This window comes from Otolemur garnettii, unplaced genomic scaffold (assembly GCF_000181295.1).
Source record: "Otolemur garnettii isolate 467f Iridium unplaced genomic scaffold, OtoGar3 scaffold00025, whole genome shotgun sequence".
NCBI classification, from domain to species: Eukaryota; Metazoa; Chordata; class Mammalia; order Primates; family Galagidae; genus Otolemur; species Otolemur garnettii.
This window is the reverse complement of record NW_003852420.1, coordinates 15,103,506-15,128,345: the sequence shown is the minus strand read 5'-3', so window position 1 is coordinate 15,128,345 and position 24,840 is coordinate 15,103,506. Positions and strand designations below refer to the sequence as shown.

Here is a 24,840-nt window from a genome sequence, read left to right as displayed (position 1 = left end):
CATAGAGTCCCCTTGGGGTCGACCTCTGCCTTCAGAGGCATTAGTCAATGAGCTTCAGATGAGGTTCTCAGAAATCGTATGCAGGGTGGTATGTAATGTATGGCCGTGTGTCGCGCATGCCCAACAAACTGGCAGCCCCCAGGCCCCAAGCCACATGCCCGATGGGAGGGATGGCAAATACACTCACCGTTCATTGCGGGCATAAATGCCAGGTCAAAAATCTTCCCCACCAGCACTTCCATAAGGCCAACCTGCAGGGGAAGAATAAACGCTGAGCCCAGCTGGGGCTTTGCTCAACTCCGAAGGGCCCAAGATGAAGACACAGAACTGCTCTGGAGGAGTCTCAGGGTCCCAGTAATCAGAGTCCCTGGGACCCTCGCACCAGTCAGTTGACAGCCCCAGTGTGCATCGGGTCCACCTGCCCATTGCACAGCTGGGGAGGCCGAGGCCCTGAGGGGGCAAGCACTGGTCCAGCGCCCTTGCTAGACCTGGACTTAGGGAGGCCTCATTCCTCCCCTGGCAGGTACAGAGCACAGGGTTCAGGGTAGCCTGCCCCGATGGCCTGATGGAGTCACAGAAGGCCCTTGGGCCCTGTTGTCAACACTCCAGGATCCTGTCCCAGCTCAACTTTTCCCATCTTTTAGCTTCCTTAGCTGTAAAATGGGTCAGTAAACCCAGCTTGCAAGGGTGCAGTGAGGATTAGGGGCAGATTGTTTTAAGTGCTTGGCCTTGAGTCTTTTCATATATTACCTCCCTTAATTTCTTTAAGCCTTTGTTCCCACTTCTGGGCTCCTATATATAAAGTACCTGCACAGTGGTAAGGGGACTAAGTTCCCAGTGCTGAGTCCTTCTGACTCTGTTGCCTTGGGCATTAACTTCTCTGAGTTTAACCATCCTTATATGGAAAATGGAGTTAATCATAGTGCCCAAACCATAGGAATGTTGTGGGAATTAAATGAGAAAAGCTTATTTATTTATTTTTTTGGAGACAGAGTCTCAAGCTGTTGCCCTGGGTAGAGTGCTGTGGCATCATAGCTCACAGCAACCTCCAACTGTTGAGCTCAAGCGATCCTCTTGACTCAGTTTTTCTATTTTTAGTAGAGATAGGGTCTCACTTTTTGCTCAGGCTGCTCTCGAACCTGTGAGCTCAGGCTATCCACCGGCCTCGGCCTCCCACAGTGCTAGGATTACAGGCGAGAGCCACTGCACCCCACATGAGAAAAGCTTATTAAAAGAGAAGAAAAGCTTCATTCAGTGCCTGATGCATATCTCTATAGCTCCATAAATATTCACAAGTTCATACTAAGTGTTTGCTCTTTTCTCCACTTGGAGTCTGGAGATTTCAGTTCTAATCCTAGCTCTGCCCTAATCAGCTATGGAGAATGGGGCAGTGTCTCCCTAAAAAATCAATTTGGTGATACCAGTTTCACAGGCTGCAGTTTGGGGGGATTAGAAAAGCCAAAAAAAAAAAAAGGCTGGGCATGGTGGCTCACGCCTGTAACCCTAGCACTCTGGAAGGCTAAGGACGGTGGATTGCTAAAACTTAGGAGTTGGAGACCAGCCTGAGCAAGAGTGAGACCCCATCTCTACTAAAAAACAAAACAAAACAAAAACTAGCTTTGAGGGTGGCGCCTGTGGCTCAGTGGGTAGGGTGCCGGCCCCATATACTGAGTTGTGGCAGGTTTGAACATGGCCCCAGCCAAACTGCAACAAAAAAATAGCTGGGCATTGTGGCAGGTGCCTGCAGTCCCAGTTACTTGGGAGGCTGAGGCAAGAGAATCTCCTAAGCCCAGGAGTTGAGGCTGTTGTGAGCTATGACACCACAGCACTCTACCAAGGGTGATAAAATGAGACTCTGTCTCTAAAAAATAAATAAATAAATAAATAATAACTAGCCTTGAGCCTGGTGGCTCACACCTGTAATCCTAGCACTTGGGAGGCCATGGTGGATAGAATGCCTAAGCTCACAGGTTCAAGACCAGCCTGAGCAAGAGTGACACCCTGTTTCTAAAAAATAGCTGGGCATTGTGGCGGGCACCTGTAGTCCTAGCTATATAGGAGGCTGGGTAAGGCAAGAGGATCACTTGAACCCAAGAGTTTGAGCTGTGAGCTAAGATGCCATGGCACTCTACCAAGGGTGACCAAGTAAGACTTTTTCTCAAACAAAACAAAACAAACAACAACAACAAACACTAGCCGGACGTCACGGTGGGAGTGAGACTCTGTCTTAAGAAAAAGAAAAGAAACGCTAAAAAACAAGCAATACAATAATTGGGTTTGATTTTCTCTGCACGTGCAAAAATCTCACCCAGCCTCATCCCAGAAAGCAAGCAGCTGTTTAGTTGTTAATTTACAAAAACATATTGAAAGAGGAGTGTTTCTGAAGTCTTGGGGGGGGGGCGGGGACTCAAAAATAAACAAAGGGGTGAAACAGGGCCAAATCCTAGAATGTGAGTGTCTCAGATTCATGGATTCTTAGAAAAGCAGAATTCTAGAATCAGGGTTAAGATGTTAGAGATGAATCCAAACTTGTTTTACAGACCAGGAAACAGGCTCACTATAGGTATCGCTCAAAGTCACTCAGCAGTCAGTGGGCTCCTAACTCTCCGGAGGAAGGGCTCCCACCAGACATGCTTGTCCCATGGCTTCCTCACCCAGGAGTGAGATATTGGGCCAGTGGGCCCCCACGGGGCAGCCAGTTAAAATGAGAGCACACCAGACACAGAGCAGAATGAGCTGTGAGTCTCTATTTTGCCCCTCACTTGCTTTGTGGGCCTCAGTTTCTCCATCTGCCCATCTGTGAAATGAAGCGGGACTGCACGGACGCCAACCTTTGGGATTCACACCCTCCCAGGCCCAGCAACCCTCTTCCAGTCGCCATTCCTAGAAGACTTTGCCCTGGGATCAGAACAGGGTACTTACATCAAAGTTGCCCACGTTTGAGGTTCTGAGGTTGAGACTGGTCCTGCAGATGAAGAAAACAGCCCATTAGAAGCAGCATTGTTGGAGAACCATAGGGCGTTTGCATTTCAACAGACTGTCAGAAACCCGTCCACCAACACCCTCACGAGGGTCGATATGAGGGGGCGTTAATAAGAACAAGCCCGGCTTGGCGCCCACAGCACAGTGGTTACGGCACCAGCCACATACACCAAGGATAGTGGGTTGAATGTGGCCCAGGCCTGCTAAACAACAATGACAACTGCAACAAAAAATTGCCAGGTGTTGTGATGGGCGCCTGTAGTCCCAGCTACTTGGGAGGCTGAGGCAAGAGAATTGCTAAAGCCCAGGGGTTTGAGGTTGCTGTGAGCTGTGATGACACTACAGCACTCTACCAAGGGTGACATAGTGAGACTGTCTCAAAATAAATAAATAAATAAATAAATGGAACAAGCCCGGTTTTCATGCACTGAACATTAACTATCTAGCAGATGCAATGCTAACAGCTTTATATACCACATAGGTAAGGTTCAAATCCACTGGCTGTGTGACCTTAGCCAAAGGACTTCACCTCTCTATGCCTCAGTTTCCTCATCTGCAAAGTGGGTGGCTGCTAGGACTAAATGAGGTGTCTCTGTGACGCACATAGCACCATGCTGCTGCATACCTGCTCCACGCATATGTGAGTGACCACTACCACCTCCCATAAGCCTCACAGCATCCCAGTGCAGGAGGAGCCTGGGGCTCCAGGGTCACTCACCACGGAGCTAGCAAGAGAGAGCTCAGGCCGCATGCTCTGCACCCAACTCCTGGTTGCCATGCTGTTTGGAGAAGGGAGGCCTGAGGTCTGGGCTCAAGGTCTTGCTCTGCACTGTGAAGGCCTCAGTCCTGCTGCACCTGACTCTGACCCCCAACTGACCATCCTACCCCCACGGAGTGGAAAAGCATTTGGAATGTTTATAAGGAGCAGCTCACTGTCCCACAGGAGAGACAAGGAGCCTTCTCAGCAAAGAGGATGCTCTGGGACGTGTTTCCCCCAGCTCTTCTCCCAGCCAGCCCCTTCTCCCCACCTGGGCCTCAGGTTGAACAACACTCCTCAGAAACCCCTGGATAGCTCTGATTCATAGCATATTATGAGTAAGTCCCATTGTTGGCTTTAATAAATGTTGGTTGTAAAAGAAAAACTTACAATGACCTAGGCACATGCTCAAATTTTACATATGATGTTATTCAATCTTGAAATGGGAACAATAACAGTACTGATTTCCATGGGCCAATGTCAAGAATTAGAGGAAGACACATCTAGTACTTAGCCCAATCCCTGGCACATAGACAGCATCTACGAATAGTTGTTATTTTCATGAATCCTATGCCATAGGGATGGTAATCCTCATTTTCAGATGAGGAAACTGAGGCTCAGAGGTGAAATCACTTGGTCAATGTGACACAGCTGGTTGGTGGGCACATCAGGATGTGAACCTTCTTGCTTGTTTCCAAAGCCAGTTGAGTGTAGATATTCCACACAGCAAGTCCTACAGACCTGGGCTGGCTCCCAGCCCCTGCGTACTCTCTGTGTGGCCCGGACTGAGTAAATCTGCTGCCCTAAGCTCTGGTTTTCTTTCATCTCCTTGAAGAGATAAGTTAGTAGCCCTGACTTCCACTGCAACCATTGGGAGGGAGAACCAAGGTAATTCATATAAAGTAGCCAGCGCAGAGCTGGTGCACGGGGATCACCAGTGTCACTCTTATTACTGATGTTGTTGTTGTTGGCGGTAGGTTCTGTCTGCTAAGTTCATGGCTTCACTCCCCCTGCCTGGTCTGCGACAGTGCTCTTGGCAGGCATGGGCCATTTTCACCTTTTCAGTCTCTTGGATTTATCCAGCCCTGACAGCCACATGAGAGACCTCTAATCCCTCCCTCACAGCCCCTCTGTGAGCCAGCGCCAGAGCCAGCGGGATCCCGAGGCAGCAGACCCCTTACTTATCCAGCTTGGCATCGATCATGAGCTTGTCTTCTTCCACAGAAAATGAGGCCAAGAGCTCTGTGTCCTGGAGAGAAAGGGAAAGAAGAATGAGATGTCACTGCTGTCACGTATTGGCAATGTTCTCTGAGGGCTCAGTGTGGGCTAAGTCTGCTTCATGCTTCATTAACCCTGGGCATCACAGCAGGTTGTTCCCTGAGGCCTGGGTCACGCCCCCCCTTTTTTTGTTGAGACAGAGTCTCATTACGTTGCCCTTGGTAGAGTGCTGTGACATCACAGCTCACAGCAACCTCAAACTCTCGGGCTCAAGCGATTCTCTTGCCTCAGCCTCCCAGGTAGCTGGGACTATAGGTGCCCACCACAACACCTAGCTATTTTTTTTTTTTTTTGCTGCAGTTGTCATTGTTGACTAGCAGGCCTGGGCCAGGTTCGAACCCACCAGCCTCGGTGCATGTGGCCAGTGCCATAACCTATGCTATAGGCGCTGAGCCAAACCTCCTTTTATAAGCACAAGACTCCCAATAACATTCACCACATAATGGATTCTCCTCTCTCGAAGGAAGGAGTTTGGGATAATAAATTGCCAACACTAACTATTGACTGCAAGTATGTCACTGTAAGGATGGAGTGAACATTTCTCAGAAAGACAAATGTGATAGGATCCCTAGGATTGGCACAGGGTGTTTATCAAGTTTCTCTATGAAGGCTCTGAGGGGTTGTGGTGCCTGCAGCCTATGGAATTTGCTTTTGATGATCCACTGCCGATGGACTGGCCATCACTGCTGTCAATCGCAACTGCCCCATGCCCAGGAGAGGGCATAAACGGCCTAGACTCTCCTGGTAGAAGCCTTGTTGTGGGAAAATCCCCTTTTGCTCCCTTGCTACCCACCCCAAAGTAGTAAATAATATAAAAGAGTTGACCTTATGAAAAGAAAGCTCCCAGCAAATTCAGGTGACTTTGGGGCTTGGGGTGCATATGACAGGGACCTAATCTGGCATGGGAAATTATCTTGAGGAGAAGGCATTTGAAATGAGGACTGAAAGGTGTGTAGGATATGGCCAGATGGGAAAAAAAGGGTGGGGAAGTGATCCAGCAGTGAGCAGGGTGCATGCAAAGGCCCTGAGGCAGGAATGAGGTTGGCACGAGGAGGATGGAGAGGAGGCAGAGGGTGAGGAGGGGAGCAGGTTTGTGAGGCTGCAGTGGGTGGGCCAGACCAGGCAGAACTGGGGCGAGAGTCAGGGCTGCCTCCCTGAAGGAGTGGGAGCTGTGGCAGGGTTCTGAGCTGGCTCAAACAAATGTTTGGGCTATTGGTGGAAAATCTCCATATAGTAGAGCCTGATCAATAGGGAACAGATGGCAGACAGCCATTCCCACTTTCCTACTCCTGAGGGAGAATCGACACTTCCAGTCACTTACCTGACAATACCTCAAAATGAGTGCGCCTGTAGTCCCAGCTACTTGGGAGGCTGAGACTGGAGGATCATTTAGACCCGGAGTTTGAGACCAATCCAGGCAACACAGTAAGCCCCATCCCTCAATTTAATTTAAGTTCATGGCTTCACTCATCCTACCTGGAGGGCACTGTGGTTTGACACAATAATTGTAAACCCCTCTTGTGGTTTGACACAGTAATTGTAACCATTCAACACAGCAGGTCACACAAACCTGGGCTGGCTCACAGCCCCTCTATGTACTTGCTGTGTGGCCCTGAGTAGGCAGATCCACTGCTTTTGTCTGGATCTGAAGCCTTAACCATAAAAGGGGAACCACTTAACACAGCGTAACACATTCCTTTGACGCCTGTTTGCTGAGCACCTACCATGCGCTGGGTCCTGTGCTGGACTTTGGGATCCAGCAATGAATAAGATAGTTCAAGTCTCTTCCCAGCAATAAACTAACAAAAAAATGCCCTTTATAATGATGGGCCAAGGCTATGAGCAAAGCAAAGCAAGAGAGAAAGGAGGAGAGAGAGAGCCAAGAGAGGTGGGGACATTTTAGACAGGTGATCTGAAAAGGTCTCTCTGAGAAGGGGATTTGTGAGCAGAGACCTAAAGGAAGGGAGTGAGCCATGAAGCTACCTGGAGGAAGAGCATTCTAGGCAGAGGGAACAGCAGGCACGAAGGCACTGGGCTTGGACCATGCTTGATAGATTGGAGGAGCACTGAGGAGCTGAAAGGTGACCAGAGGACGATCTTGAAGGACTTTGTGGGCCATTGTTAGGAGATTGGCTTTTATTTCAGGATTGAAGGAAAGCAGGAGAATAACACAATGTGTGTTTTAAGAGGATAAGATTCCTTTCTGGGAGATAATTGTGGGAATTGCTGTATTTGTATCTATTAGTTATTAGGTACCAGGGACAAGAGAGCAGGTACCATTTGTCTTGTTTCCCCTTTCCCAGCACCTAGTAAAAAGCATACACATAGCAGGTGCTCGGTAAGTGTTGTTGAATGAATGATGAAGGCTACCTGTGAGAATAATAAGGGCCAACACTTGGGAGGCTTTATTGTACATCAGATACCATAGAAGATGCTCTGAGCATCTTCTTGTTGCCTTGCTGCCATCCTCGTGTGCTAGAGGAGAAAATCAGGCCCAGAGATGGTGTGACTTACCCAAGGTCACGCAGCGAGAAGTGGTAAAGGCTGGGTTTGAACCAGATTCTCCAGCCCCAAAGCTGGGCTCACAGTCATGATAGTGGGGACTGTGGGACTTTGAAGGGGTCTGTGGGCTCCAGGAGACCACAGAGGTCTGTCTGCAGGAACATTCACCCCTCCAGACACTCACCACGTCAATGAGGCAGATGGTGGTCTCGACATCATTGGGCTGGGAGACCATGACCTCAGCAGTGGCGAACACCTTCACCAGGGCCTTGTCCTTCTGCAGCGTCACGGACGGTGGGTTTGGTACCTGGATCCTGATGGTGAGTGGGCGAGACTCGGGGTACTGCTGGAACACCTGTGGACAGGCACCAGGCCAGGTGGGTGGGGCCCTTGGTAGGAGGGGTGTCCTGGGGGTGCCTTCAGATCCAACAACATTGCTTGAGTTCTACATACCACAGGCAAAACCACCCACCCACTGTGGGATCCTAGTAAGGAGCTAACCTCTCCAAAGCTCTCACATAGGGTTGTTGTGAGAATTAAATGGGATAATACCCGCAAAATTTTGGCTCAATGCTTGATGTGTGGAAATGCTCAAAGCTTGGTACTGAGCAAACGAGGGAGGGTCTCCTGCGGGTGCTGGGCCAGGTGCTACATAGACATTCTTAGTTTCACTCAATCATCACAGCACCATGGGGTATTTTTTCCTACATGTTACAGATGAGAAAACTGAGGCTTAGAGGGAAATGCCAAGCAAACTGTTCCAGGCCAGGTCTGTGTGACTCTGAACTCAGACCTGAACTCCCCTCGCAGGGCCTCTGGACACCCTTCCTGGAAAGAGAAATGCATAGGGAGGTCCCAGAGCAAGGCACAGGCTGCCCACCCACCTGGATTTGCTAGAAATTTGGCAGAGAGATTTGAGCCTATTGGGTGTAGATTGGCTCCCTGAAAGCTAATTTACTAAAAGACAGTCCACAAAATGACCAGTTTGCCCTATAACTGACTTACAAAAAAATACTTTAAAGAATATTCCTCTTAAATGTGTCAAATGAGCATAACCACATGGGCAAACCCACAATGTTAGTTTTTAAAGGAATAGAAAGAAATCACCTCTCCTGATGACCCCACCCCAGCCTGGGTCTCCAGTCATGTTCCTCTGTGTCTCACGTGAATCCTCCCTGCTGCAGAACCAGTGCCATTAAGGTCTGAGAACCTGTTTTACCCCAGCTCTGCCACTGCCTCCTTGTGTGACCTCTTTAAGCCTCTGTTTTCTCTGCAAAATGGGATGCTTGTCCTCTCTAGTCCTATGGATGGGGTAGATGATTAGAACCAAATGAAATAGTGGATTTTGAAAAAAATTCATATGCTATAAATTGCAGGGCACACAGGAAATGGTATAATAAATAAAAGGTCCAGTAGATTTGATGAGTCCTCAATGTTTGCTGGAGCTGCTTCTGTCATTACATCAGATAACCACTTGAGGGCACTAGTGACTATTGGTTGAGTTTGGTTTCCCTTCTGCAGCCCAGATCCTTTGAATTCCACTAAAAACTAGAGAAGAGGGCTGGCAGAAAAGAGATGGAAAATGTCCCAAAGAGCGGTCGGTTACAGACACCCTTCACTTACTAGGTACAGGGCTCTTTTATGCCAGGTGCAGGGTTACTCAGAACTAGAGATGGGACCAGAACTGGGGTGAGAAGTCTTTGTTCCAAATATATATGGCCACAAATAGGACAAATAGGACATTTGCTCTTAAGAAAAAAAAAAAAAGAATTTGTAACTTTTTTGTTTGTTTGTTTGTTTTGCAGTTTGGTCGGGCCGGGTTTGAACCCAGCACCTTTGGTATATGGGGCCAGTGCCCTACTCACTGAGCCATAGGTGCTGCCCAGAATTTATAACTATTAACACAATGATAATAGTTAACAGTTATTGAATGCCCGCTCTTTGCCTGGGTTCAGATTCCAGGTCCACTGCTGTCCTTTGGGGTGAGTATTGTTAGCTCCAGTTTCCAGATGAGAAAACAGGCTCAGAGGGCTAAGGCCCTTGTTGAAGGTAAGGTGTCCTGCCGCATCATGTCCCTTCGCTGCTTCAAAGGGCTGGCTCTTCCCCTCTAAGCCATTACGAACCCCTTTCTCATCATCTCCTTCACCCTTCCTGTATAATATGAATCCCTGGGATCATCCTTTTTTGACAAATGAGGAAACTGAGGCTCAGAGATGTTAAGACTCCTGCCCAAAGTCACACAGAGAGGGTGTAGCCAGGCCAGGTTAGAGCTGCCCCGGCTGGTGCACCACTAGAACGCAGGTTCTTCTTGCCTCAACCCTCCATGCCCCCACCATGGGAGTCCAGGCTTCATCGCCTGTCACTGTACTCCTAAGCAAGGGTGGGGGTGACAGCAACCTGCCCACTGCCCAGTTCCAACTCTGTTCCTAGCACAGCTAGAGTGAGGCTGAAGACAATGGGACCCACCTGCCTTACCTACCTTGGGAATCAGGGCTCCCAGTGTGGATGTGGTGAGCGGGGGCAGCTCTTCAAACTGTAGAACAAGAAGGGCCATGTGAGTTTTGGGGGCTACCAAGACAGACAGGAGTGGCTAAGATGGTGATGAAACTTCTGCACGCTCTGAGACAGCCAGTGGGGCATCTTCTTGCTCTTACACACCCCTTGGGAAGCCCTGTGGGTCCAACAGTGGTCACCATGTAAACTACAGTGGCTGGTTTGTGGTTAAATGTCCTGGGCCAGCCACTTAGGCTCACCAAAGGCACAACTCTAGGAATAGCAGAAGGGCCTGAATCCTCCTCTAAAAATGTAATTCTTTATCCAAACAAGGTGAGCATTATCAAGTCCCTTTGCATAATCCACTGTCCACTAAATTCATGACTCCCACCATCTCCCTGAACCACCTGTACTATTGTTGACTATGTCTTCTTTAAATTCACTTACTTTTTAAGACCTCAAGTACTAAAATGTGGAAAACCAGGACCCCTTGATAGAGAGATGACAACTGTAAAATCCAATGCAATCAAAACGAAACACCACCATTAGCTTCCGTGTGATACCACTGCCTGCGGAGGGCTTTGGGTCTGAGTTCTGTTCTCTCTTAGTTAAAAAGAGGACACTCAAAGGTGCAAGAGAGGAAATGAAGACTTTCCTCTTCACGGAATCAAAGGTTCACATAATTTGTTTGGTGGTTTTGTGGGGAACATTTTGTTCTTAGGAGATACATAGTGAAGTTTATGGAATGAAATGTCATGTCTCTCAAAACTCACATTTTTCGGCTCGGCGCCTGTGGCTCAAGTGGCTAAGGCACCAGCCACATACACCTAAGGTGGCGGGTTTGAATCCCCAGCCCGGGCCCGCCAAACAACAATGATGGCTGCAACCAAAAAATGGCCAGGCGTTGTGGCGGGCGCCTGTAGTCCCAGCTACTTGGGAGGCGGAGGCAGGAGACTCGCTTGAGCCCAGGAGTTGGAGGTTGCTGTGAGCGTGATGCCACGGCACTCTACCCAGGGGGATAGCTTGAGGTTCCGTCTCAAAAAAAAAAAAAAAAAAACTCACATTGTTCAACAACATGCAGGGTAGATGGACGGATGGATAGATAGATAGATGGAGAGATAGGTAATGAGTGATGGATGGATAGATAGATAGAGAGATAATGGATGGATGGATGGGTGGGTAGATAAATAGATGATAGATGATGGATGGATGAATGGATGGATGGATGGATGGATAGGTAGATAAATGGATGATGGATGGATGGATGGATATACTGATGGGTGGGTAGACAGATGGTTAAGATAGATGGGTGAGGTGGCACTTGTAGCTCAAGCAGCTAAGGTACCAGCCACATACCCCAGAGCTGGCAGGTTTGAATCCAGCCTGGGCCTGCCAAACAACAACGACAACAACATCCAAAAAATAGCCAGGCATTGTGGCGGGCACCTATAGTCCCAGCTACTTGGGAGGCTGAGGCAAGAGAACTGCTTAAGCCCAGGAGTTTGAGGTTGCTGTGAGCTGTGACACCACAGCACTCTAGCTTGAGGTACTGTCTCAAAAAAAAAAAAAAAAAAGATGGATGGGTGAGTGAGTGGGTAACAGGGTAAATGGATGGATAGATGTGAGGCAAATATGGCAAAATATTAACTGGTAAATCTAAGTGAAGGATATATGGGCATTAGCTGTACTATTTTGAAACTTTCCCGAAGGCTGAAATTTTTCAAAACAAAAAGTTTGGTGAAAAAATGATTCTGGAGCCTAACAAAGGGTGGCAATTTCTTCTCATGTATCTTTTAATTACTTAGATATCAATGTTCACCAACAGAAGAGAGTTAAAACATTTATATTGAGGAACATATATGTATTATGCTTTTTTTAAAGATTAAAATAAAATTAAGTAGGATTGAATAGGGAGAAGCTTTTTTTTTTGAGACAGAATTTCACTTTGTCACCTTTAATAGATTGCCGTAGCATCATAGCTCATAGCATCCTCAAACTCTTGGGCTCAAGTGATTCTCTTGCCTCAGCCTCCCAAGTAACTGGGACTACAGGCACCCGTCACAATGCTCGGCTATTTTTATTTTTTGGTTGTAGTTGTTATTGTTGTTTGGCTGGCCCCAGGCCGGGTTCGAACACGCCAGCCCCAGTGCATGTGGCCAGCGCCCTAACCACTGAGCTACAAGTACCAAGCCTGAGTTTTGACAATTTATACAACCAGGTAACCCACAGTCCAGCTATTATTTTTAGAGACAAGGTGTCACTCTTGCTCAGGCCGGTCTCAAACTCCTGAGCTCGAGCAATCCACCCGCTTTGGCCTCCCAGAATGCCTGGATTACAAGAACTTTCTTTTTTTTGAGACAGAGTCTCACTTTGTCGCCCTTAGTAGAGTGCTGTGGTATCAGCTCACAGCAACCTCAAACTCCTGGGCTCACGCGATTCTCTTGCCTCAGCCTCCGGAGTAGCTGGTACTACAGGCATCCACCACAATGCCCAGCTATTTTTAGAGACAGGGTCTCACTCTTCTCAAACTCCTGAGCTCAGGCCTCCTAGAGTGATAGGATTATAGGCGTGAGGCACTTCGCTGAGCCCCTGGGAGAAACTTTCTTGATGTGTGGTTTGATGCTGTTTAACATCACGTCTGTGGACCACCTGAAATCCTCCCCACGCTTTGGCAAACACTGAGATAACCGGTGTATTCCTGCCAACTGGAGATGAGTCAAGGAATGGACAAAGAATGTAGTTCTCACTTTACAGAGAATTCCTGAGGACACAGGGACCGTGAAAGGTTCATGGACAGCTCTCTGCTGCCCAGCCCCGTTCACCCCCAGAGGGGACAGACTCACCATGCCATTGGTGATGTCAATATCCAGTGCCCTTTCCTTCTGCAGGAGAGTTAGCACTGAGCCCAAGAAGTTGGTAGAAATGACCAGCTGGGAGTTAGTGTTGTCACCCATGGGGGGTAGTTCTGGCATCTTTTGCTTGGATGTAGCTGGCCGCCCCAGGGGATAGTCGATGAGGCCTCCTCCGGCCTCTCCAACCAGGGTCTAGAGGGAAGCGAGCAAAGAGGTCATGGGGAGGGACATTTTCTTCACATGTATCTTTTAGAACATAAGCAGGAACTGCAAAAGGTTCCACTCCATCACGCCAGCCTTCAGAGGGGAGAGGGAGACTGAAGGCTGGAGTGAGGACGGCGTCTGCCTCCAGGCAGTCTTCCTTGATTAAACCCCCTGGTCTGAGTGACTCTTATTCATAGTCCTCAACATGAATAAGTTTGTGGTGCTGCTTTATGATCACTTGTCATTAGAGCTGTGATATGACATAGAGTCTCTCTGCCCTTAGCCCTGCTGTAATCAATTAGCACGTTTGTGCATCTGCAACATACACGCTGGCACATATACTCTGAAAGCCCAGACTCACCTCTACCGCCTGTAAGGCACAGTGGGATCTGCCTGGGGACCCTGTCGGCCTTATCTCCCGCCACGCTGGCCTCATCTTCCCTCTGCAGGACAGCCACCAGGCCTTGCCAGATGCCCACCTCCTTAGCACCCCACCATGGACCCTTCCCACCAGCTGTTCCCTCCTCCACACTCTTATTACATCCCACTCATCCAGCAAGTCTCAGCTCAAGTGTCACCTCCTTTAGGAAGCCCTCCTTGACCTCTGTGTCTATGTCATATCCCCCTGCTTTAGGCTGTGACAGCCTTGGATCCTCTATCCTAGTGCTCGTGAGTCATAGCTGCATATTTGCTTGAGTGACTCTTTTATGCCTTGTCCTCTCAGAAAGATTATAATCTCTATCAGGGCAGAGACTTAGTCTTGCCTACATGGTGCCTCGAGCACCAGCCCAGAGCCTGGCGCACAGATTGAACGGATCTCTTGAAGGCTGTGTTTGTGACGATACTAGGTGTGCATATATGTGTGTGCATAGGTGGACCTGTATACCAGGAGCAGGGGGATGCACCTGCACTTTTGTACCTGATGGAGCAAGTTGGGAGGATATCTATGTCTGTGCAGCCACGGGGAAGTACGTATGCGTGTGGCCCATGCACAATTAGAGTCAGATTCAGAGTAGGGCTGCAGGAGCCAGCTCATTCTAGTTCCCAAGTCTTGATTCCATGCATCTCTTCCCAACTCTGTGTTCAGCGATGTCATGTTAGTAGCTTGAAATTGGCTACTAACCAATTTTGGTGGAAATATTTGTATCAGGGAAATCAGCAAGATGCTAAATCAGGACTTCCATTTTTTTAAAGCATGGAGAGCTGGTTGCTAAATGCTTACTAGCACACCACTGGCCAGACACGGTCCTCCAGCAAGCCCGTGGCAGCAATTCTGGGAGCTAGATGCTTGATTGCCTGGGTTCAGATCCCAGGTCCCTGAACACTGGGATCCACATTTATTGGCTGTGTGACCTTGGGAAAGTGGTTTAGCTTTTCTGTGCTTCATTGTCCTCAATAAGAGTGCCCTCCTCATATGGTTGCTATGCGGATAGGCGGAGTTAATCTACATAAAGCCCTTAGAATATGCCTAGCACACAGTAGGAATTGAGTAAGTGTTGGCTGTGGTTGTTTTTCTGACATAGCTTAGAAAGTCTTCACCTAATCAGAAAATGGTTCTTTTCAAACATTGTTTCCCAGACATTCAGCAGAATCCCCGAGGAACCCTCACTAATGCCCACCCCTGGGGAGGAGGGCCACCTCCCCTCCCCTGAAGCCCAGCCACTCACGTTGAGGTCCAGCTCCAGGAATTCCCCGGTCACAAGCGGGAGGCTGGAGAAGGTGTACTGGACACTTCCCAATATTCCCAGAGGAATTAGAGCTGCAGGCAAATGTGGAGGTCAGAGGAGGTTCCTCCTCACCCATCCGGACACCTTCCCTCCTTGTACCCTATGGCTGGGGGCAGCATGTGTGGCTGGGAAGAGCAAACACTCTGGGTTCGAATCCCAGCTCTGTCTCTTCCTTGCTGTGTGACCTCAGGCAAGTCACTACACCACTCTGAGCCTCAGTTTTCTCCATAAATAACCTCTTGGATAATATTATGGAGGGGTGGGACATGATGCTATCCTGAATGTTGGTGTGCTTTGTAAACTGTGAAGTGCATGCCTCAGGAAAGAATTTAGGTTTCCACAAATGTGGTGCTAAATTGAATCTGGCATTTTCTTAACTGTGTGCAATGAACAAACCCACCTCCTAGGCTCTTCTCATCTCTGGCCACAAGGGAAAAAGTTTTACCTGTCTGGGACAGCCATTCTCAAGCCACTTAAAGTCCAAGAGAAATGGGAACTCCACCAGAGAGGCTGTCCTGCATGTAGAGGTTATGCACTGCACAACTTGAGGCTCTGCCATTACACTGTAGTCGACATGAAAGGAGGTCCCTGGAATTGTGCAGTGCACAAACTGTACAACCTCATGGAGCAGCTTTGCTTTCAGGGAAGTTCACTCAGAAATCCGGAGCCTGGTTCTGAGGACCTGTTCAGTCTCTATGGTGTCTCCTGCTATTTGTTCTCCAATCTCTGTGAGTTGACACTAAACCCTTCACTTTAGAGATGAGGAAACTGGGAAGAGTCTTTCCAAGTCCACATAGCTGCCAGGTTCAAACCCAGCTTCCTAACTCTGATTAACAAAATCTGCACCTCTGGAGGGTGTTTGTGGGCAAGAGGAAACCCCAGGTGGCATCTCTCTGATGGCATTAGCGATACCACACCTCAAGGGCCCAAGGGCAGGTCTGTGGCCCCCACTACATGACTACAACCCCAGTGCCCTTCCTGGGGCTGGGCGCAGACCAGGTACTAGCAGATGGGGGCCCAGTGAAGCACAGCAGGAAGGACTTACAGTCCACGAGACCCAGCTGATCGTTGACAAGACCCAGCACCACATCCACGATGGGGCAGAGCTGCAGAGGAGAAAAGGCCCTCGGTTGTGGTGACATTGCAGGGAGTCAGGGGAGGGGACCCACTGTAGCCATAAGGATTGCTAATGGTACTGACCACTTGCTCTGTGCTGGGCACTGTCCTCACATAGCCCCTCATTCCCATTTACAGATAGGAAAAGTGAGATTCAGAGTGATGATGTCCCTGGTCACACAGCTAGGAAATGCCCAAGCTGCGATTCAAACCCACAACTGTGCTGTTCTCAAGCTGCTGTCATCATCCCTTCACTACTCTGCCCCTTCATGTTTCCCACAGTCCTCCCCAGGCCCCTAAGAATATGCCCCAGCCTCCTGGCTCCCTGCACCCCTCTAGATCACCTATGTGCCCCCAGGAATGGAGGCTGAAGTGGGGCCTCTGGGTCTGGGGAAAGCCTGTGTTCCTTGCTCCCCATCCTGGGATAGGTTCTTACCAAGTCAGGGAGAACGTTGGCCAAGACTCGGTTCACTAAGTTGTCCACAAGGTTAGGGAGAAGCCTAAGGAGACAGGAGCAGAGGAAGCTGAGACTCCCCCCCATGGAGTGGCTCAGCAAAGCTGTCCACACTGGGGGGCCCTGGCCCAGGCTCTGAACAGTGAGAACATTTGAGTGCTGGAAAATTGTTCTGAAAGCTGGAAGGACAGAGCACATTCACCTTGAATGGACTGGACAGGTCCCCCAGGCAATCTGTTTGGATTTCATTCATTCATTCATTCAACAGACAAAAGCTTCTCCAGCCCTACAATGCGCTGGGTGCAGGTTGAGATGTTCCTGATTTTTAACTGTGAAAGTCACCCCTTCTTGCTTACATGACCCTCAAATGGACCGTTATCTGCAGTTTTGCATTATCTTCCAGAAGAAAAATAGATGCATTTCTTTATCCAAACACTTAACTCATTATCTGACATATAGCTGGTGCGCAATAAATATTTGTGGAAGGGAGAGAAGGAGCCACCCTGGCCAATAAAATATGCTCGTGTGGTCCATGAGAAAGAATGGATTGTTGGTGCTGAAAAGGGAGAAGTGATACATTTTACAGACAAGGGGAAGTGACCCAAAGCAAGTTCTAAGTGCAATCACCCAGCTCTAAACTGAACCTCCCAATCAGTTAGTTAAGGAGGAAAATAGGTAACAGACAAGTTATATTGATGGACAGACGGACTTGCAATCTAAGAATTTGTTTCCAAGGGCCCTGCAGTAAGGAGATGAAGGAAGCATGGTCATCCTAACACAACAGTGTCACTGAGAGCCTGGCCCCTTAAAAAACTGGTCCCTCTCTGTTGCTACTAGACACTGCCTGTATCTCCTGTCCTGAGGTGGTGGCTGACTATCCAATGAGCTGACAGTTTGACAAATCAAAGAATTTCTTAACATAAAGCCCTGATCAGAGCATTTTTCCAAAGCTAACTATACATTTTGGTCCCATTTTTAAGTGGATTCGCATTAAGGGGGCTTATCTTGGTTCCAACTCTGCTTGGATGGTGGTAAGGCCCTTGAGAACTTAGGTGTGTGTGCAGATGCCTGGGTGCTTTCGCTCACGCATAAGCATGTGTGTTGGGGGACAGTTTGATGTTACTGTATGCATATCCAGGGCACAAGCTCTTTTCCCTTTCTGGGAAATTGTAGAACAGGTACATTGACCCATGTGTGAAATGCCATATATAAGACGACTGTAACCTTACTTGTCAGAGCAGAAGATTAGGCAAATTGAAATGTCCAACAGCAGGGGGCTGGGCAAATAAATGGTGGTTTGTCCAGACTGTGGAATATCACAAAGCAGTTAAAAAGCGAAACAAGGGCGGTCTTGATGTTGGGTACAGAAAAATCTCCCAATAAAAGTAAATGAAAAAAGCAAAGTACCAAACAAAGCATTTACAGTGTGTGGCCCTTTGTGAAGCGACGTTCACTTTTGCTTCATTCGTACAAGGAAACTGGGAGGAGAACGAGGATGTGAGTAACCTGGTGGGCTGTGTGGGAAGGAAGCAGGGGGAGCTGGCGCAGGGGGGAGGCTCTCGCTCTGCGCTTTTTGGCCATTTTATATTTTTTGATCATGTATTACCAAATATATATATTTTTTGCTACCAAATGTATTTTCTAGTGACATGTGGGTTTAAAAAGTCTGTGAGCTTTCTGTGTTTCCCTCCCCCTCCTCTCGTCTCCCGGACTCCAGCAGCTGGTTTCCTCCATCTGCCTACACCCTGCAGCAGAAGCAAAGACAGAGAAGTCACACGGATCAGGAAGTTTCTGCTCCCGCGATCTAGATAAGAGAAGGGGCTGGGGGACTGCACCAAGGAGTGGATAAGACTGGAGAGGAAGAAGTGGAGTCAGAGGCCTCAGAAGGAGAGGTCACTGTGGCTCAGTGGGCAGGGCGCTGGCCCCATATACCAAAGGTCATGGGGTCGAACTCGGCTCCAGCCAGCTAAAACAGCAGTGGCAACTGCAACAAAAATAGCCGGGCATTGTAGTGGGGGCCTGTAGTCTCAGCTACTCGGGAGGCTGAGGCAAGAGAATCGCCTAAGCCCAAGAGCTGGAGGTTACTGTGAGCTGTGATGCCACAGCACTCTACCAAGGGAGACAAAGTGAAACTCTGTCTTTTAGAAAAAAAAAAAAAGGAAAAGTCGCAGAAGGAGCATCCACGGTGAGGACCAGAGTGACGAGAGAGAGGGAGTCCACCACTCCAAGCTGTCCTGCGTGTGCCCTCATCCAAGACCCACCAGCTGGAAGGTGGGGACTTGGCCACTTTGTAGGAAAAAACTCATCCCCTGAGCAGGGTCAAATTACAGAGAACTACGTGGGAAATTTCCTTGTGATTTGGGCACCCATGGGCACATAACCCCTGTTGGATATACTAGGGCTGTCTGGAAAATATCCAGCCATCGCTGATACTGTTTTTTATATTGTATGATTGGATAATCTCCAAAAAGTCCTCGTGTATTCATAAACTCTTAAAATGTGTCAGATTCTGCACTAAGTGCTTTATGGTCATCTCCATTCCCAAAGGAAAGAGAATCATCCCCATTTCACAGATGAGAAAATGGAGCTCAGAGAGGGCAATGGAGTCATGTTATCACCCAAAGTCATACAGCAAGGAGTAGGGAAACTGAGATTTGAACCCCAAGTTCAGGGCCTTGTCAAAGTCAGAATTGTGTGACTAGGTATTTTCTGGGGTGGCTGAAGGCCACCTCCTGGATTTGAAGGCACAGCCCCTGAATTTGGGTCAAGCATGTGCCAGGCCAGGGCCAGAGGTGAGAGCGTAGGTGGCTCTGCCTGGGTCCCCATTACTCCTGCGGCATCACTGCTCTGCCCGCCCCAGTGTCAGAGACAGAACCCCCCGGCATCCCCGAAGGCTGCCACTCACCCTCGCAGTAGCCTGACTTTGATGCCCCCCAGGAGGGTGTCGCATCGCTCAATGACCAGCCGAGGATAACCCGTGCGGTCCATGGTCAGCCGGACCTTGGCTGTGATGTTCACTTCCACTGCGATGTCCAGGAAGCCAATGAGACTGGAGGAGACCAGGGGGCCAGGGGGGCAGTGAGTCATCCCCTGCCCATCACCAGACCTGCCCACTCCTCCCACTTCAGGCTTTTGTCCTTGCCATTCCTGCCATCGCTGGTGCCCCACACTTGTCTCTAGGGGCCCCCAACGAGGAATCTTCTCTGATCCCTCAAGTCATCTGTGTACAAATCTCTCCATCAGCCTATGGGAGCTTCAAGGCTGGGAATAAGGCTCAGTATATATCCTGGCTTCCAAGGTGACCACCCGGTCACCTAGCTTGGTGGACATAACCTCATCCCATGGTGGTAAATCAATGCAAAGTCCACTCTCTCAGGTCCTCTAATTAGCACCCACGATGGGGTGGGCACTTTTCAGGGAGGCATTTTGCTTGCTGGCCACAGTGACTTGGAAGAGGAGGTGGTCTAATTAACCCACAGCTGATGAAGAAACTAAGGCTCAGTGACATTAGTCTAAAGCCATGCGGCTTTTAAGAGAGTCAGAATTTGAACCTGACTCCAACCTCCCAGATCTTAACCACTGCGCTAAGTTGCCTTCACTGCTGACAGGTGACCTCGAGTCCAAGCGTGTGAGCCACATGCTGGCGACATGTTAGGTCTTTGTAGTCTTGGCATTAGGGATACAGAGACTAGGTCAAAGGGTGGAGGGGACCCCCTCCCGGGCCGAGGGCACACACCTCTTCCCATTGATGGCCACGCGGGTGTACAGACTCAGGTAGACGCCCACACCGGGCAGGAGCCGCACAGACACCCGAGGGAGGGTCAGTTCCACGATGCGCAGCCTGTGTGGATGGAGAGCAGTGAGAAGGTGGCTGTCCCCACTGCCACCCACTTGCCTGGAGTGTCCTGCCCCACACCCCTCCTACTCTGCTCCTGACTCTAAAGAGATTGATTCATGGACAGAACTTAGAAAACAGAAAGTTATAAAAAGGCAAGATACGCCATGACCTATAATCCCAACGCCCGGAGACCCACTGCATGTCCGTGTACTTCCTTCAGATATTTTTACATATCAAGATGCCATTCCCTCTACTTGTCCTTGCCCCCTGTGCCTGATTCTCTCCTCCTACATTCTTCAGATTTCAGCTCAAAGTCCTCTTCCTCCAGGAAGCCTTCCTGATCTCCCCGTAGGTGACCTCCCTTAATCATACGCTCGCATTTCCGCATGAACCTCTCACTATTGTGATACTTGTGTGATTCCTCTCTTCCTTGGCAATGCCCATAAGCCCAGCAGCCTGCGAGCTCCCTGAGGACAGGGGGTATGTCTTTTATGTCAGCACCCCATCCTGCACACAGTAGGAGCTATAAATACTGTTGAATTGAATATTGACTATGAGGAAGAGCCTAGGCATAGGCGAAACTATGTATGTATAATTTAAATCTTTGGACTTTTCCACTTGGACTATACATATACCATATGGATACATGTGTATATGGCCATTCTACAGATGAGGAAGCCGAGACTCAGGGAGATTAAAGAATGACCCAAAGTCACACACAAATATGAAAGGTTGAGATGGGTCTCAAACTCAGGACTGCTTTATGCCAAGACCCCCAACCATGTAACCTGGCACTCTGAAGACATTCAGTCCCTGGAATATGCCAGGCTCTGAGGGCTTCCCTGCCCCAAGCCCAGCTTGTGGGAGCGATCAGCCCTGTTTGCAGGTTCAGTGGGAGCTTGACAGGGAGCCTGGCCCTTCCTTACCCTGTGATGCCTTGCACGGTGCTGAGGATGCCACCCTCGCCGAGCACACCCAGGACACCTCCTCCTCCAAGAAGTCCTCCATCACCGAGGAGGCCACCTCCTCCGAGCAGGCCACCTTGGCCCGCCAGGATGCCATCAGCAGCCAGCATGCCCCCGGTGCCCAGCAAGCCACCAGGGCCCAGTGCCCCAGTGGCGACCCCAGGTGGGATTTCTCCAGGCCTCAGCTCTCGCCGCCGCTGGTGCTTGTGCAGAGTCATTAAACCTTCTGCCGACCTGTATAGCCCACGGTCCCTGTGGCCGCTGTATGCATTCTCGGCGCCACGATAGTTTCGGAGGTTTCTGATGCTTCCATCAGACTCATGGATCTCACCGTATCGGTATTTGCCCCCCAGCTGGGCGGTGTTGTCGTTGGTCTCAATGTGACCATACTTGTAATTACCACCAAGCTGATGGCCGTTGGTATATTTAGGGGGGGGCTCTCGGATATGAAAGTCATTGTAGGGAACACCACCAACACCTCGGGGGAATTCAGCGAGTCTGTAGTCATTGTAATGGTGTCGGCCACCTCCCAGAAGGCCACCACCACTGCCACCCAAAAGACCCCCACCACTGCCACCCAAGAGGCCCCCACCGCTGCTACCACCACCCAATAAACCTCCACCACTGCTGCCACCACCACCCAACAGGCCCCCTCCACCACTGCTACCACCACCCAGTAACCCTCCACCCAACAGGTCACCTCCACCCCCTCCACCCCCACCACCAAGCAGTCCCCCCAGGAGACCACCTCCCCCACCACCTCCACTCCCACTTCCACCAAGCAGACCCCCTAGGAGAGGCCCACCACCATCGCCACCGGCTTTACCCACGGGCACCTCTCTCAGGGCGGAGTGGAGAGCGTCACTTTTCTGCAGGGTGCCTGAAAAGGCTGCAGAGAGGCAGAGGTGTCAATCTGAGGTTCTTCCCTGTCCTCCAGCCTCCAGGTGCCACCTCAGAGCACTGCTCAGCTCTCTTGCCTTTCCCACAGTAAAACATAGAGGACCCATCTGCTGAGTTCACCTGTCTCACTTTAATTAGATTCTGACATTATTTGGTGGAACCTTTGTGGATTTTCTCTATCACCCTCCCTTCAAAGGGCCCCACCCTTTCCAGCTTTGAAAAATCTGCTTCCTTATGCGTTATCTCCACTGATTCCTGGGAAATAGTCAATGCCCGAATCATTGTCCCCATTGGCTGGGTAGAAAAACTGATGCCTGTACTCAGAGACCACTCAGATAGGAAATAATATCATTTTTTATTCTATGATAGCTTTGGACAGGAACTGAGGGAGGGAGTGTGTCCTCATTTGCCAGATGACCAGGGTGAGTTCCTAAGAATTAAAGGCAGGAATATCATAGCTTCTACTTTTGAGGGCCTTTTATGTACCAGAAACTGTGCTAAGTTTTCAGAACATCATTTCATTTAACTCTCATATCAGTTCTCTTAGGTGGGGGGACCATAATCACACCCACTTTACAGATAAAGAAACTGAGGTCTCAGAGAATTCAAGTCATGGACTAAAGATCCTACAGTCAGGATTTGAACCCCAGGAAGGCTGAGTCTGGGACCCAAGTTCTTAATCACTGGTCTCAGCTGCCTCAAGAGAATGAGTATAAAATTCCAGCAAGGTGCCTGGTACAAGGTAGGTACTCAGGAAATGGTAGCCAAAAGGAAAAGGGGACACTAAGGCCGGAGAGAAGTCACCCAGCCATCTGATGTGAAATCTGCCAATAGGAGGCAGGCCCTTGGGTACTTTGGAGTTGCCCCGCCTGCCCTGCCCACCCCATGCCACTCAAAACCCCCACTGGGGCTGGACTCACCGTCGCTGAGCACATTTTTGGTAACTCTGAGGACCGTGTTTGTTTCTTCACGGAAGCCACACACAGCTGCCACGGACAGAGCGGCCACACACCAGGCTGTCCACATGCTGGCTCAGCTTCCCTGCTGAGGGGGCAGTGCACCTGTGGCCATGGCTGGATGCCACCCCCAACCAGCAGGTGGCACTAGCCACTCCTCAGTCATCTCAGAAGCCTGACATCCAGATAGGGGAGACCCACCAAGGTGACAGAGTGGGGCAGGGTCCAGAATTCCTGATACCACCATTTGAATTTTTCAAACTAAAATGAACCTGGTAACAGGAAGCAGTCCCATTAAACAAACTGTCCAAGAGTCTGGATGTCTGTTGATCTCCCAAGATAGGATTTATAAATTGAGCCTTAGGGAGACAGGCAATGGGGATTCCAACAAAAACAGCAAACTGCTAGTGGACGGGCTCTGGGGAAGTCTCTTCAGTATCTACCCATCTATTCATCCACCCAGCCATCTACTCAGCTTCTCGTTCTGCCCTCCTACTCATCATCCTTCCATCCAACCAGCTATCCATCTTCCCATTTATCTATCATCCATCCATCTCTCAGCCAGCCAGCCAGCCAGTCGGCCATATATCCACCCACCCATCCATCCACCCACCCATCTTTCCATAAGTCCATCTACCCATCAACACGTCCATTTAGCCAACCTTCCATATATCCAGCCAACCAGCGGACACCCTGCTCACCTCTTTGGAGAAATCAGTTCTATATCATGTAGTTAGGATAAAGGGCTCGGGATCAGAGGTACCTGGGTTCTAATCCTTAGGAAAGAGACTTTATCTTTTTAAACCTCTGCTTCTTAATCACAAACATATTGCATGGTATATTGTATATTTAATAAACAGCACCTATTGTTAATTGCTTTGGGACTGTTATTTCAGCTCCCCAGCAAGTGAGTGGGGAATGTGTTGAGATTGGAGAGGTGAAGTATGCCTTTTTGGAATGAGCTGGGCAGACTTCAAGAACTTTATTTTGCTGCCTCTATTCCTTGGCCTGCTTCTCCCACTCTACCAACCCTCAGAGAATTGGTGCAGAACATGGCCTCCCATCTGGGCCAAAATAAAACTGCTGGCTTTTGCCCCCTCCACTTATCCACCATCTTATCTTTTCTCTGTCCCCATGTTTCTTGGGATTCACAGAGCCTCCAAGTTCTTTCCCCACTCCCATCTGTTCCCAGCAATGTAGTGGAGGCACTCATTTATACTAGAATGGGAAGGACTTTATGTGTGAGAATTTTTTTCTAGTTTCCTCACCTCATCTCAACCTCTTTGCCCAGAAAGCTCTGTTCAAAGAGGGATCAGTGCTTCAGTTAAAAAATGGGCACCAGTGGAAGGGTTTCTGGCATCCGCAAACAACTGAGGGGTCTCAGGGAGGCAGCAAAGGTCCCAGGTACCCAGCATCCCTGGGCAAATTGAGTGTAGCTCTGCTACCCATGAAGTTGGCATGACTCAGGCCTTTTCGTTGATCCCCAAAAGGTTCTACTGACTAGGTCCATGTTATAGACAAGATACCTGTGCTCAGAGAGGGGTCACCCTGGCATATCTCTAGCTGGCTGCATACTGAATAGGGAAGGGCTTCTCCTTACCCCCAGGAGGTCCCCGCAGCTGAGTCCTAAGAGGTCCTGTTTGCTGGACCCTCTGCTTTTGGCTGAATCTGGTCACATACCAGGCTTATATAGCAGCTAGAATCTCAGCCCAGACCCAGAGAGGGAAACACCATGTAATTATAAGAGATCAGAACTCAGATTTGTTCTGGGAATCAAACTCTGAGCCCCAAAACCACAAGTGTTTGTGGTTTGTGG

At 49.4% G+C, this 24,840-nt stretch overlaps 1 protein-coding gene across 1 annotated transcript in view; it reads right to left on the bottom strand.

Moving 5' to 3' along the window:
* The window catches only part of BPIFB4 (BPI fold containing family B member 4), a 29,272-nt gene extending 6,163 nt beyond the window's left edge, over positions 1 to 23,109 (bottom strand). The window contains exons 1-14 of the mRNA XM_003788100.3: positions 22,989 to 23,109; positions 21,995 to 22,057; positions 21,130 to 21,646; positions 20,102 to 20,206; positions 19,271 to 19,414; positions 16,348 to 16,411; positions 15,841 to 15,901; positions 14,736 to 14,827; positions 12,856 to 13,056; positions 9,999 to 10,052; positions 7,704 to 7,874; positions 4,921 to 4,988; positions 2,923 to 2,965; positions 188 to 251 (exon numbers count right to left, since the gene is read on the bottom strand). Coding sequence (XP_003788148.1) covers positions 188 to 251; positions 2,923 to 2,965; positions 4,921 to 4,988; positions 7,704 to 7,874; positions 9,999 to 10,052; positions 12,856 to 13,056; positions 14,736 to 14,827; positions 15,841 to 15,901; positions 16,348 to 16,411; positions 19,271 to 19,414; positions 20,102 to 20,206; positions 21,130 to 21,646; positions 21,995 to 22,057; positions 22,989 to 23,094 — 1,753 coding nt within the window. The 5' untranslated portion in view covers positions 23,095 to 23,109. The remainder of the gene's footprint in view (positions 1 to 187; positions 252 to 2,922; positions 2,966 to 4,920; positions 4,989 to 7,703; positions 7,875 to 9,998; positions 10,053 to 12,855; positions 13,057 to 14,735; positions 14,828 to 15,840; positions 15,902 to 16,347; positions 16,412 to 19,270; positions 19,415 to 20,101; positions 20,207 to 21,129; positions 21,647 to 21,994; positions 22,058 to 22,988) is intronic.
* Between the last annotated feature and the right edge of the window lie 1,731 nt (positions 23,110 to 24,840).